At 34.8% G+C, this 14,726-nt stretch overlaps 1 protein-coding gene across 8 annotated transcripts in view; it reads left to right on the plus strand.

The window, feature by feature from the left end:
• GRIA2 (glutamate ionotropic receptor AMPA type subunit 2) overlaps positions 1-14,726 on the plus strand; it is a 142,081-nt gene that overhangs the window by 120,786 nt on the left and 6,569 nt on the right. For all 8 annotated transcript variants that reach the window (XM_054554633.2, XM_054554635.2, XM_003776541.3 and 5 more), the window contains exon 13: positions 14,597-14,726. This exon is cut by the window's right edge and continues 118 nt beyond it. In XM_054554633.2, the coding sequence (XP_054410608.1) occupies positions 14,597-14,726 (130 nt within the window). The remainder of the gene's footprint in view (positions 1-14,596) is intronic.

The raw sequence follows: 14,726 nt of genomic DNA on the forward strand, positions 1-14,726 counted from the left end.
ACAACTAGGAATTTTATTGGTTATATTATTGTTAAATTTTCTGCTGTCATTGAGTTTATCAAGTCAACGGTTGGTTTTCATCATAGCCAGAGATTTGGATTTAGCATCGCAGACATGGATTTGAGAAGTTAGGTCATTGTCTAAATTTCAAATAATAACTAACTGAAAGATAAAAAATAAGTTGAGACCATTTGGAAATTAATGGCCAATTCTAAAATAGAATTCAGAATTTGGAACTCCTAGTCGTTTGTCTCAATGTTAATTGTTTCATAAAAGTATATTCTTGTTGAGATAAAAGCACTTCATATAAATTTATAAGATGAATATTTTATTTAATAGTTAGGGATCTGTTTTGTACTGACATGATGTTTTTTCTTCCATTAAAGTCTAAGATATTTTCAGATTTCAGGTAAATAATAGCAAACCGCATTATATTAATATTACTTTAGTAAAGTCGGTGAGTATATAATTGTTGTAGAAGTTCAATTTAAGCTGCAGATTTTCTAATTTAAAATCTATACTTTCCTTCAGTGATGATCATTAAACAAAACATTCATGAAATATTTACTTTGTTTTGCTTGAAAGAGAGAGTAAATGGAGAACAATCTTGTAACCACCAAGAGATGTGAGGAAAATTAGTCTACGTCTTCATTTTCTGCAGTTTTCTGTTTATGGAACCCATGCACATCCTTGTACAGAGTGAATGATAAAGTCTGAATCATTTTGGAGTTACTGATCATCCCTAATTATAGTGCCACTGTAGCATACCTATAATTAAGAGAGAATTAGCCTTTCAATTATAAGCCACTATTTTTAGAGCTTCACATTTTAATAATTTCTTATCTTAATAAAATAGGACAGATCTTGAATTAGATGACTTTGTGTAGAAAATGATTTTATAGGACCCATATGCAGTATGTTACTACAGAAACTTTGATTTTTAAGGACAGGAAATGGTTTTCTTATCTAAACCTATCATTGGCCTGTCAAACCACAAAGCACAATTATTAACTTGCAGATAGGAAGTAACTCTTCATGCCTGTGGTGTCTCCCACACTGCATTCTGTTCCTTCTGGTTGTCTCCTGTGGGAGGATGAGGGACACAGATTATTCTCTAAATATATGGTCTACTTTGATGATAATTTTGGAAGAAAAAAATTCTAAACATTGCATTGCCAAAATAAAGGTATTTGCCTTCTTGTTTAATGCAGTTTGTTCCATCTACAAAAGATAAATTTAGTCTGATAATAAACCATGAGACTCTACTATTATTACTCAGCACTGTAGACTTTTTATAGTTTAGAAATAGCATAAATAATGGATAACTAGTATTAATGCTGCTGTTACTTACCAGTGAAATAATTAGTTTGAAATTTTCCATATGCATACATCGTCTACTATATAATCAATATTACAAGAAAATTAAAATAATTGAGAGTATTTTTTTAAAGATGTTAACCTTTTTTCAACTCTCTCTATGGCATACAATACACTTATTTATATTTACATATGAAAACATTCCTGAAAAGTAATTGCAAATAAAAATGGTCTAGCCATTATGACACCTCTTCTATGGAACTGTATTAATTGCTATTTCATTGCAGTTACATTTAAGTCAGTTATTGTTTGTGTTTGGTAATAATACAGCATGATTTCTTTATTGCCATGTTATAAATAATGGATTTCACGAATTTGTCATTCCCCATACTTATTTTATTATTCCTGGTATTGCTAATGATTTATTTGCCACAATTGCCTCTATTGCCTGTTCCTATGAAGGCAGAAATATGCATGTCTATGATACATATGCATATATCTATTTATCAATATATAATTATCTTTCAAATCTTTTGGAAATAAAATGAGTGTAGCCATTTGTGTCTCTATATATGTAGAACGTTACTCATATCGAAATAGACCCTTCATAGATGTGTCACCCATGCTTAAATATTTAGTTTCAAAAATAGTAGATATTAAATAAATGCTGAATGTGAATAAATAAGGAAAAAATAGCATCGTATGCATATGTTGCAAGTCACTCATGCATGGTTAGTCATCTATTACAAATTTTCCTTCCCCAGTTTTTTGGGGGCTTGATTATAGCAGAACAATCTGCACAGCTGACAATTCTTGCATGCCCAATCCTTCTCTAGATGATCCAGGAGATGTTAAAATCATTTCCTCTCTGGTTGGCAGTTTTTCTTTCTCTGACATTTTAATTTTTTCTCACCATTCCACAGAACATCTGAGAAAGCACTGAATTCAAAAAGCATCCTAAATGTATTTACGAATACATTTAGCCTAAGTTGCTTTCAGGAGAACCCATGATCTCTGATTTCAGCTAACGCCAGCTGGGTTAACAATACAGGAAGGGTCAAAATGTTTCCTTTAAAACGTATTGCCCAGTTTAAGGACCGTGCAGCTCATTCAGTAGTTCTTAAATTTCATAGGAAGAGAAAAATAAGGAAATGTAGAAGAAGCCATAATGAATCATGTGTTTTTGGTGACCCAATGCCAAGGAAGGTGCATGTGTGCTTATTGAATTGTAATTATTGTACAAAGTGGCAGCTTTTACCAGGGTAGATGTGTTATTTTGGTCATTCTCTTTCCATAACTGTTCTTTGCCAATGTCAATGTGCTCTGTAACCATGCAATTGTGTCTTTTAAAGACCACTCTTGCGATACACTGGCTAAATAATTTGACTAATCAGATTACAGGAGGCTTTCTATTATTGTCCATACCAAAGAGAAAGCATTCCTTTTCATACCAATAGCAGATCATGAGAACGATTAATCTAGAAGGAAAGGTTAAAACAATACAGAAGTGATTTGGAATTAGTCTCTCATTTCAAAGCCTTTCTAAAATTCCTGTTTAAATGCTTCAGAGAGAATATTAATTTCAGAATAAATTGTACAGGTGCTTTAAATGCCTTAGTTTTCAATTCACTTTATTATTGTATTTAAGTAGAAGAATCATCTCTGCCTACCTCTGTTGGATCTTTCACACTGGTTGCCATGGTAATAAACATGGTCCCAGAGCTCTATAGAGAATAGAATTGTTCAATTATTTAAATATATTGGGACCAAACCTCAACTAAATATAAGTATTATCGACAAAATTTTGAAAATTCTTCAATTAGACTTTTGATATTTGAAGGAAAATTTGATGGCTCACGCCTGTAATCCCAACACTTTGGGAGGCCAAGGCAGGCAGATCTCGAGGTCAAGAGATCGAGACCATCCTGGCCAACATGGTGAAAGCCCATCACTACTAAAAATACAAAAATTAGCTGGGCACGATGGCACGTGCCCAGCTACTCGGGAGGCTGAGGCGGGAGAATAGCTTGAACCCAGGAGGTGGAGGTTGCAGTGAGCCGAGATCACACCACTGCACTCCAGCCGGGCAACAAAGCGAGGCTCCATCTCCAAAAAAAAAAAAAATTTGATATTAAAGTAATTTATATTTTGCATTTCTAGCAGATAATTTTGCTCTGACTCCTACTAAGTGATTAGCCAAAGCAAAGAAATTGGTAAAGGTGGCTGCTATTTTCATAGGGAAATGATTTTTTGTTTGTTTGTTTCTTGAGACAGGGCCTCACCCTGTCACCCAGGCTGCAGTACAGTGGCATGGTAATGGCTCACTGCAACCTCAACCTCCCGGCTTGAACTGATCCTCCTGAGTAGCTGGGACCACAAGTGTTCACCACCACACTCAGCTAGTTTCTAAATTTTTTGTAGAAACGGGATTTCCCTATGTTGCCCAGGCTGGTCTCTAGCTCCTGGGCTCAAGTGATCCTCCCACCCCGGCCTCCCAGAATGCAGGTATTCCAGGCATGAGCCACCTCACCCAGCCCAAAAATGAAATTTTGAAAATAAAATGGAAATTGGACAAATCAAGCAATGACAAATATTCTCAAAGTTCCAAAATATGCTATTTCATCATGTCTTTAAAGGAACAAAGATCTCATCATAGTAGAGGATGTTTTATAGATTTTAAAATTTATAGTATCTCTCTCAGATTTTTTAGTCTATGTTGCTTCTTTAACAATATTGAGTAGAATTAAAAGTCTCATATTAGCATTAAAATGAAACAAACAAAATTAGAGGCTTGTATGAATATTTGTGCTTTTCAAAATGAAATATAGCAACCATTAAAATGACTGCAGACATTTTACTGTGGCTAGCGTCTGATAAATACAAATATGAAATATATAAGATTACCTTTTCTTAACTGTGTATAAAAATTATAAAGTCATTGTCCTATATAATTTTGCTCCAAATACTTTTCTGACTAGTCTTTCATTCCTGACATAGCAAAAATAATGTAGACTTAAGCTAAATCCTTTTATAAGGCAGACAGTGACTATTGATGAAACAACTTTGATCTTTTTATCAGAAAGATTGAGATCAGAGTCTTCAAACATTTATTTCAGGATACAGATACACTTTCCATCTATGGCTTAGTAATGTGATATTTGAGGGTAAGAAATGTAGAAAGTATCGTGGTCCTTGACTTACCAAAGGGATTTATACTAGTACTACAAGGGGCCCATTCTGTCTTATGTATATTAGTGGGATTTTCCTGGGTACTCTTTGAATTTGCAGCCATTTTTCCTTTTATGTTACTTCCTGAGTTCCAGGGTTTTTATACATTTCCTTATTTTGAAATCAAATTCAGTGCTGTTTTTTTTCATAGTCAAATTTTCTTAAGATTGTTAGAATTTTCCTTCTTCCTTCCTTCTTTCCTTCCTTCCTTCCTCCCTGCCCCCCTTCCTCCCCCTCCCTCCCTCCCCCCTCTCTCCCCACCTTCCTTCCTTCCTTCTTTCATTCTTTTTTGTAACCTCAAAATATTGAAACACCACTCTTTAGCTTGGCAGTGGGACATATAGAGATATTTCCTAAAGCAACGGTAGCTGGTTTATAGGGCACAGCACAAATGGTCTAGTAGTATTCCTAGTTTCCAAAAAACCAACTGTGCTGCCCTTAAAATTTGTTTATTTATAATGAAAAAGAATATCATAGACTTTTAAATTAGGATAGTTCGCTAACACAACCAATTTTTCTCATAATTATTTTCACTTTTTAATTGCATAAACACACACATACACACAAACATTGAAAATGCCCTATTTCTGAATGCATGCTGTTGAGGTTGGATCAAGATGCTGAATTAAAGTATTTTAAAAGCCAACTCTCACATTGCAGATAAGTTCCTTCTCTGTGGTGATCTCTAATGTCCATATCATCTGCAAACCCAGAAGTTAGATTACAAAGTAGCTTCCAAATTCTGTTCATTTTAGAGATATCATGACATTTATTGAGTTAATCATCCAAACAATTCTTGAATGTACCTTATGAATTCATTAAGAGTCACTATTTTTATTGACAATCTATTGTTTTATTTTCACTGTTACGGTCTTTAGAAAGTTCCTACAAGATCAAAACTTGTATCCTAGGTATTTTCATTTATTTGTCCTAATTCTGACTTAAGTAATTGCTTTCTTTTGCATACTATAGATACATCAAATATATGGAGAGAACTATCATCTCTTTCATAACTTTTCTCATCACTAGCCTGAAAGTTCTGAATTCCCTCAACTGTTAATTATTAAATTTTCAAACCCTTGTTATGGTTTTCATATATTTTAATTGCAAGTTTGTCCATGTTATTCTTACAGTACGGTATCTAGATCTGGGTTCTGATTTGATCTACTTATAGAGGATCTTTTTAATAGATTTTGGGGGAACAGGTGGTGTTTGGTTACATGAATCAGTTCTTTAGTGGTGATTTCTGAGGATCTTGACCTGAATCCAAAAATTAAGATTTCAGACCACAATTTCAATCTGAACATTCGTGTTCTTCAGGCGGCCCAGTGTTTACATGGAGAAAAAAAAAAAAAAGACTCTAATGAAATCATGTATTCTTCAGTTACTACAATCACACCATTCTCTTATTATTCCATTGCTATTTATTTTGCTTACTTATATATCCTCCCTGGCCTTTAAAGTATTTGAAATTAAAATTCTGTTATCTAGACTCTATAATTTCATTTAAAATCTTTAAGTTTATTAGCTTTTGTGGTAACTGCATGGAATTAATTGCTTGCCTTCATTCGAAGTTTACAGAAAACCTGGTTGATTTTAATGAATTGTGGTAAGCCTCTTGTATTCCATTCTATGAATACGAATTGATTGAAGCTACATGCCAGATTTTTGCATTCACTCCTGTTTAATTTTACATTAGTTTTTTTTTTTTTTTTTTTTGCTCATTGTCCTAATCCCATAACATTGAAATACTGGTTCCATCATATACAATAGTAATATCTGCAAATTTGAAATATTTGTCATGTATATCTTCATCCAAATTGTTGACTGAAATACTAGACATAATGGAAATAAGTATATAATCAGTGATATAAAAACAGCTTCTGTTGAAATCAGCATTTGTATACGAAGAAATAATAATCAATGTTCTTTAAATATGATTAATATTTTCATCACAAACTCACCTAATTTTAATAAAGCTAATTTTCTACCTAAGGCACAAAAATATGATACACGTTTCAAGTGTTTTGATCGTAATCAAGATGTTCATGAGTTGAATCTTGAATGCGCCAATTGAATAACACTATTAAAAAAACACTATTAAAAAACGAAAGACGGGGTCATAGGGGTATCACTTGCTCTTCCTATACATTATCAGTTCACATTGTATGCATATATGTGCACGTATAGTTAATATGTAAGGTATAATGAGTAGGCATTCCATTAACGATATCATTTACCATTCGTAAGGTAATGAGAACATATGGAAATAACATTTGCATTGACAAATTTAAAGTCATTGTTTTTTAAGCATAAAAATTACCAAAAAGATATGATTCTATGACTAGTACAAGCATTAACATGTGATGTGGCTAGCCTTTGGGTCACCACCCAAATCTCACCTTGAATTGTCATCCCTATAATCCCCATAATCCCCACGTGTCAAGGGAGAGACCAGGGGGAGGAAACTGATTCATGGAGGCGGTTTTCCCCATGCTGTTCTCGTGATAGTGAGTGAGTTCTCATGAGATCTGATGGTTTTATAAGTGGCTCCTACCCTTTGCTCCACAATTCTTCCTGCCATCTTGTGAAGAAGGTGCCTTGCTTCCCCTTTGCCTTTCACGGTGATTTTAAGTTAAATGGGTCCTCTCCAGCCATGAGAGAATTAAACTTCTTCCCTTTATAAATTACCCAGTCTCGTCCAGTTCTTTGTAACAGTATGAAAACGAACTTATATGACATGACTCTAGTTTTATCACAATTGAGAGTCATTTCAGAATGCCAAAGAGAGCTCTGAGACTTAACTTTACTTCTGGTGGATTAAAATGCTGCGACAGCCTCTAATTTATTCAAGCCTCAGTTTACTTATAAATTATATGTAGACATTTACTGGATTGCTCTAAATTTTATAATATTGTTAAGTGACTTTTTTATTTTTACCAAAACATTTTTAATCTAAACTCTATGTTGAGGATTTTTATGATTTAGTGTATATACACATCTATTGAAAATTTGGATATCCAGGTGTTATTCGTGGTTCTTCTATGGGCTAATGAGCTATGCTAACTTAGGAAAGGTAATCTTTTTGAATCTTGATTCTATAATAAAGGGCTTAGATTGTAAAATTTTTAGATTTTTAAGATTCATTCTAGTACTAATCATTTGAAAACCATAAACTGTTAAAAATACTTATAGTTGGCTGGGTGCAGTGGCTCATGTCTGTAATCGCAGGACTTTGGGAGGCCAAGGCAGGTGGATCTCGAGGTCAGGAGTTCAACAGCAGCCTGGCCAACATGGTGAAACCCCATCTCTACTAAAAATACAAAAAATAGCCGGGTGTGGTGGTGGGTTCCTGTAATCCCAGCTACTCTGGATGCTGAGGCAGGAGAATTGCTTGAACCCAGGAGGTGGAGGTTGCAGTGAGCGAAGACCATGCCACTGCACTCCAGCCTAGGTGACAGAGTGAGACTCCATCTAAAAACACACACACACACACAACAACAACAACAAAAACACTTACAGTTATAGGCCCGCGTGGTGGTGCACACCCATAATCCCAGCACTTTGAAAGGCTGAGGCAGGTGGATCAACTGAGGTCAGGAATTTGAATTTGAGACCAGCCTGACCAGCATGGTGAAACCCTGTCTCTACTAAAAACACAAAAATTAGTTAGGCATGTTGGCGGGCGCCTGTAATCCCAGCTACTGGAGAGGCTGAGGCAGGAGAATTATTTGAAATGGGAGGCGGAGATTACAGTGAGCCAAGATTGCACCACTGCACTTCAGCCTGGGCGACAGAGTGAGACTTCATCTCAAAAAACAAAACAGGCCGGGCGTGGTGGCTCGCGCCTGTAATCCCAGCACTTTGGGAGGCCGAGGTGGGTGGATCACCTGAGGTCGGGAGTTCAAGACCAGCTTGACCAACAAGGAGAAACCCCGTCTCTACTAAAAATACAAAATTAGACCAGCGTGGTGGCGCGTGCCTGTAATCCGAGCTACTCTGGAGGCTGAGGCAGGAGAATAGCTTGAACCTGGGAGGCGGAGGTTACGGTGAGCCAAGATCGCGCCATTGAACTCCAGCCTGGGTAACAAGAGCAAAACTCCGTCTCAAAAACAAAACAAAACAAAACACAACAAAAAAAAACCTTATAGTTGGCCAGGCGCGGTGGCTCATGCCTGTAATCCCAGCACTTTGGGAGGCCAACGTGGGTGGATCACGAGGTCAGGAGATTGAGACCATCCTGGCTAACAGGGTGAAACCCCATCTCTACTAAAAATACAAAAAAAAAAAATTAGCCAGGTGTGGTGGTGGGCGCCTGTAGTCCCAGCTACTTGGGAGGCTGAGGCAACAGAATGGTGTGAACCCGGGAGGTGGAGCTTGCAGTGAGCCGAGATAGTGCCACTGCACTCCAGCCTAGGCTACAGAGCGAGACTCCATCTCAAAAAATAAAAAAATAAAAAAATAAAAAACCTTATAGTTACAATTGTCAATAAATACCATTTACATTTTTAAGAAGCTGAGAAATTACATTATTTTAGTGTTAGAAGTACAGTTTAATGCGAATCTTGTTAATATTTTAAAATTAGTTTCATTTAAAATGATAAATTAATCATATAGAAAAATTTTCATGAAAACAAATCAAACTTCTTTAAACTATTTTATTAACTGTAACCCTTTATAAACAACTAATTTATTGTATTTTAATAAAAAACTGAGAAACATTGTGAGTTTTCATATAAAATGTCATGATTACCTCATGCATCTGATTTTAATGATTTGAAAAATATTTTATGCTCGCTTGATTCATTACTTCATGGAATTGACAGTTTGAATACAAATTTTTTTAATAAAAAACTGAAACATGACATTTTAGTAGAGCTTAATGTGCAAAGGAATGTCAAGAGAAATATTTTTATTGACTTTATTCAAGTATTTACCATTAATTTTTTAATTTCATATATGTAATATATGATGTAGTTTTTGTATAAAATAAAATTAATATATAAGCAAAAACCTATCATCTTTAGCCAAATGAATAAGAAGTAGTAAGTCAATGGAATTAAGCTCTGTGAAAATCTTTATTGGTACAACACAACTTTATTATTCAGGCGCACTTAATTTATATGAAATGTTTCTTCAACAATGCTAGACAATGAGCATGTTTTGCCTTTGACTCTTTAAGGATATTAATATGACACACTGTTATTTTCTGTGAATTATTAGTTAAACTGATATGCCTATTAATAGTACAAAACCATGAAAAGAGATTTGAATAGCTGTGTTTAAAGAAACTTGACTTCTTAAGAAACACAGAGAAGTCAAAGTATGCACCAGATTAAACTATAGGCGTCATTTTTCTCCTCATCAGAACGTGATGGCAGATGTTGTTACTGGTGCACTGGGTTCTTGCAGTCTCCCAGGATAGAAATCAAGAGAAACTACCAGTTATAGCAGCAAAAATAAAGTTTATTTAGCTTGTGCACAAGGGTCCCAGCACTGAGAAGGGAAAGGAATGCTCCATGAGGGTAGTGTGTATGTTAGTTTTATAGGATCTTTCTATAGGGAAGGATTCTGTCAGGACTCTTCTAGAGCTTGGGCAGTGGCGCAACATGCTACATATGTCATATCTAGCATTAGCATTTTAAGTCTTCCCCCCAGGGAACTATTTTTAGCATTAAAATAAGGAAAGGGTAACTATAGGTTGGAGTTTAATTCTAACTGTGCATGCATTGGCTCCGGGGAAGTCCCTAACCTTCTGAAATAAAAACTTACAATTAAGAGCTTCTTGGGTCTTTTGTTACTGATTGACTGAGAGTTAGATAAGCTAGAGCTTGAGTGAGGGGCTTTTATCATTTTTCTCCAGCTCATATTAAAACAGGGAACGAACCAGCCTGCTTGACTCAATGTCATCCTGAATTATTTCATTTCACTTTATTATACTTGCTTAAAGAATGATTGTATTTGATTTAACATGTAACTTCAGAATACACAGTCTTCCGGCCAGGCACAGTGGCTCACGCCTGTAATCCCAGCACTTTGGGAGGCCAAGGCAGGTGGATCACCTGAGGTCAGGAGTTCAAGACCAGCCTGGCCAACATGGTGAAACCCTGTCTCTACTAAAAATACAAAAATTAGCCAGGCGTGGTGGCACATGCCTGTAAATCCCAGCTACTCAGCAGGCTGAGGCAGGAGAATTGCTTGAAGCCAGGAGGTGGAAGTTGCAGTGAGCCGAGATCATGCCATTGCACTACAGCCTGGGGGACAAGAATGAGACTTCATGTCAAAAAATAAAAAATAAAAAATACACAGTCTTCCTTGGCTTAGCTGTATGGGAAATATGTGTGTGTATATATATATATATATATATAGAGAGAGAGAGAGAGAGAGAGAGAGTTTAAATTTCGTGAAAAGCAGCATGTAGATTTGTGGAAGAGGTAGAAAATCAAGGTGCAGTTGTTCCTGAGAAAGACTTGTAACTCTTCCCTGGGGCCATCTTGACAGAAAGGATTGTCAACCCCTTTGTTTTCCTTTTGCATTGCATCATGTTCTTCTCTGGACCAGCATTCAGATCAGTATTACAGACGATAGGAAATTATGTGGTTTATTTTAAAAGTCTGTATGGCTTGCCTGTGTTCCCTCTTCTACTTTGGTAAAATTTGCTCAAATGTAGATATTGCTTATGAGGGTGGTGATCATCATTGCCTGGGGTTCATCTCCAAAGTCCACACAAAGGGGCTAATTGAGGCAATTTGATTTGTCTTTGATTTGCATTTTCTATACAATTGCTTAAATTATCTGGGTGCTTTTGGTAGAACACTGTGTGCATGTAACCTGAAATTGCTGGATTCCAAAATTTTAACAGGAAATGCTATTAAGAACAGTATCTTAGTTGACCACATGGTATTACATTATTTTTCAGTGTATTTGTAAATATATTCTAAGAAATAAGTGGTCAAGAGGCCGGAGTGGATCCGATGATTGTAGTGTGCTCCCCAGTGCATCAGGTCGACCACTAACATATGAATTAGGCCAAACTAAACATTGTTACCTACATTAACCTACTAGGTTGGCGCAAAAGTAATTGTGGTTTTGCCATTGAAAGTAGTGGCAAAAACAGCAATTACTTCTGCACCAACCTAATGAAAAATAACTATAATTTATCATGCGTCTTCTTAGATGAGAAGCCCAAAACTTTGCTTTGCCTTTGGAATGTTTTTCTACCGGTTACTTTTTTATTTTTGCTATGGTTTTGGAGAAAATCAAGATTTCTAGGTATCATTTTTATTATTTAGTCTAACACTTTTTCTGATATGTTTAATAGAAAGTAATACATATATTCTGAATTGTCTCTCAGTAACAATGTCATCAGATTCCTCTAATTCTTGTTTTGAAAGTAGGTATGAAATTCAAATTAGTAAATGTCTTGTCCTAATGAATCGCAGTTTTCAACAGAACAGTATTATAATGTTTATGAGTTATCTTATTTGTCTACCTTTGGCTAAATATGTTCAAACAATAGCTCTTGAAAAGATATGGTCATGAAAACATTTTATTAACTTTGTTAAAAAAGGGAACAGTAAACTAACAACTGTGAGCCAAATGAATTAGCTAATTGAGGAAAAAATGTCTATCTTACAGAAATTCTGACTTATGAAAAAAGTTACTTTCAGTCTGATTCAGTATCATCAATATGTATTTTAAAGTCTTAGATAGTTTATCGATGTTATTAATCTACAATTACATCATAAAATCATGCTCCTTATAAGAATATGTCATATATGTTATAATACATGTGAAGCCCCATTATAGAAAAATGACTGATTAACAGAACTTGTATGTCTAGGTGACCTAACATACCAGAACTAATACATCTTCTAAACGATTCAAACTGCAAAGACAGTGATCAACAGCTCAGATGAAAGTAGCTAGGTCCATTTTTTTTCTAGATTGTATTTTAAAATTCTTTCATTCTTGGAAATATTATATTTACACTTAGAGAAATATTCTTAAAACCAGCAGAAAATATTTTATGAATGAAACAGAAAATGTTATTGCTAATTTTTGAATTTTCTCTGAAGGGCATTCATATTTCATGTAATATTTTAATGCTTCAAAATTGATATTTTAAACTTGGAAAAATTGACATTTAATGGATGATTTGATAAAATAACTGTGTCATCATTTTGAACTCTTCTTTATCAGCCTGTGATTTTGTTCCAAAATTGTGATGTTGACATCATGTTTTTGTGAGAATTCACATTACAAAAAGACTTTGAGGTTTAGCAAGATTGCTTCCTATTTAATCAAACTCAAATGCTGTAACTAATCTTTCAATTTGGTTGCGAATATGAAGGCAGACTATAGGAGAAAACACAAACAAATAAGCAGTTTCTACAGTAGGCAAAGTTTCAGAAAAAGCAAAAATGGTTTTTCATTCCTAACTAAATCACAAAATACCCAATTAGAATACATTTATTAAGAACCTACTATGTACAAAGTTTCATGCTAAACATAGCTGGGGTCCTAGTAAAATTTTCACTCTCATAGATATGCTTTTACAACAGAAAGAAAGCTTGATTCACTAGGTAATGAATTTTAAAATCTAAAATCTGAAGCGGCATTGTTTGGTAATAGATTTAACAGTGGTTTACTTAATTAGGTGAGAGAATAAGTATTAAGAAGCAAGGAATATTGACATATATTTAGAGTTAAAGTGTCTTTTTCAGGAGACACCTGGCCTTCTGCCTGCATAGACCACTGAGCTGAAATGGTCCATGAGCCTGTCTCAGTACAACAGCCCCTGCTCAAATGGTGACAGTGAAAAACACAACTAAAGTCTGAGCATCTCTGTTATGCTATCATAAACCCCAGTGATACAAGCATACTCTATACTCTATTTGCACTTGACCCAAGATTTTCACCAAAATAGAGTGCTTTTATATGTAAAGCTACCTGAATCCTCAGGGCAGTATTATAAAACATTTGGATTTATATCATATGTCTGCTTTTTGTAAGGTAAAGGTTATATTTTTTAAATTCCTTAGAACAAAAAAAACAAACAAAACCCCCCAAACCTCTTGAGTTTTAAAAGTAAGTCTTCAATTTCAATTTTTCATTTCAAACTTACTAAACTAAAATAACAAAAGGGGTTATTCAAAGTCATCTTCCCAAAAGGGATTAAAGTCATGTGAGAAAGTTGTGAATAGAAAAATAAGCAGACATTCAAATGCTTTGACTTTCCAACTTTATGCTCAGCTTCTTTTGAGTCTGAATAGGAAGTATTAAATGACTCTTTTGATGCATATCTTTGCTTTTGAGTCCATTAGGTTTTAAGATAAATATTCCTTCAATAATACAGTTTCAATTAGCCTTTCTTTCTTTTATATCTGTCACTGATAAGAATGTTGGTTTTTTTCCAGTATATCTTGAAATAAATAGGATTTTGGTGTTTAAATATTCAAAGAAAAAAGTCCTGTTTAATTAAAAGAAAACTTCAATGGCCAAAGAATATTCTTTTAAAAATCAGTGTTATTCTAGAAACGTTTCAGTCAGTATTAGATAGAAGTTTCCAGCATAATATTATCTTTATTCTGCAGCTAATAGGCATTTCATTAGAATCTCACCACTTGCATGCCTGACCAACTCACATTACACAGATCCTGTTCTACCACTAATTAGGAATAGACCATTTAGGATTTGGGCAGCAAAGATATCCTTTTTGTTGTCTCCTAATTTGAATTATTCCTATAGATAGTGTAGTGCATTTTTCAATTTATTTTGGATTGTGACTATTTCAGATTACTTCTAGATATACAGTATTTTGTTTACCATAGTAAATCGATGTTTCAGGTCCTTGCAAACTATTAAAAATGATGTGGCATAATAACAATTTCATAGAATTGTTATTAGTGAAAATAATTGTTGAAAGATGAGATTTGTTTATATTGTGTGTATCATCTATGTTTTGAAAAGTAATACCTCTTTTTGTGTTTTGTGAGTAATTTTTTAGGGCCATCTCTTAATGCAATCTGGCCCCTTACTTTTCCTGCAGAGATCTAAAATTGCAGTGTTTGATAAAATGTGGACCTACATGCGGAGTGCGGAGCCCTCTGTGTTTGTGAGGACTACGGCCGAAGGGGTGGCTAGAGTGCGGAAGTCCAAAGGGAAATATGCCTACTTGT

Source organism: Pongo abelii, chromosome 3, assembly GCF_028885655.2.
Source record: "Pongo abelii isolate AG06213 chromosome 3, NHGRI_mPonAbe1-v2.0_pri, whole genome shotgun sequence".
Taxonomy (NCBI): Eukaryota; Metazoa; Chordata; class Mammalia; order Primates; family Hominidae; genus Pongo; species Pongo abelii.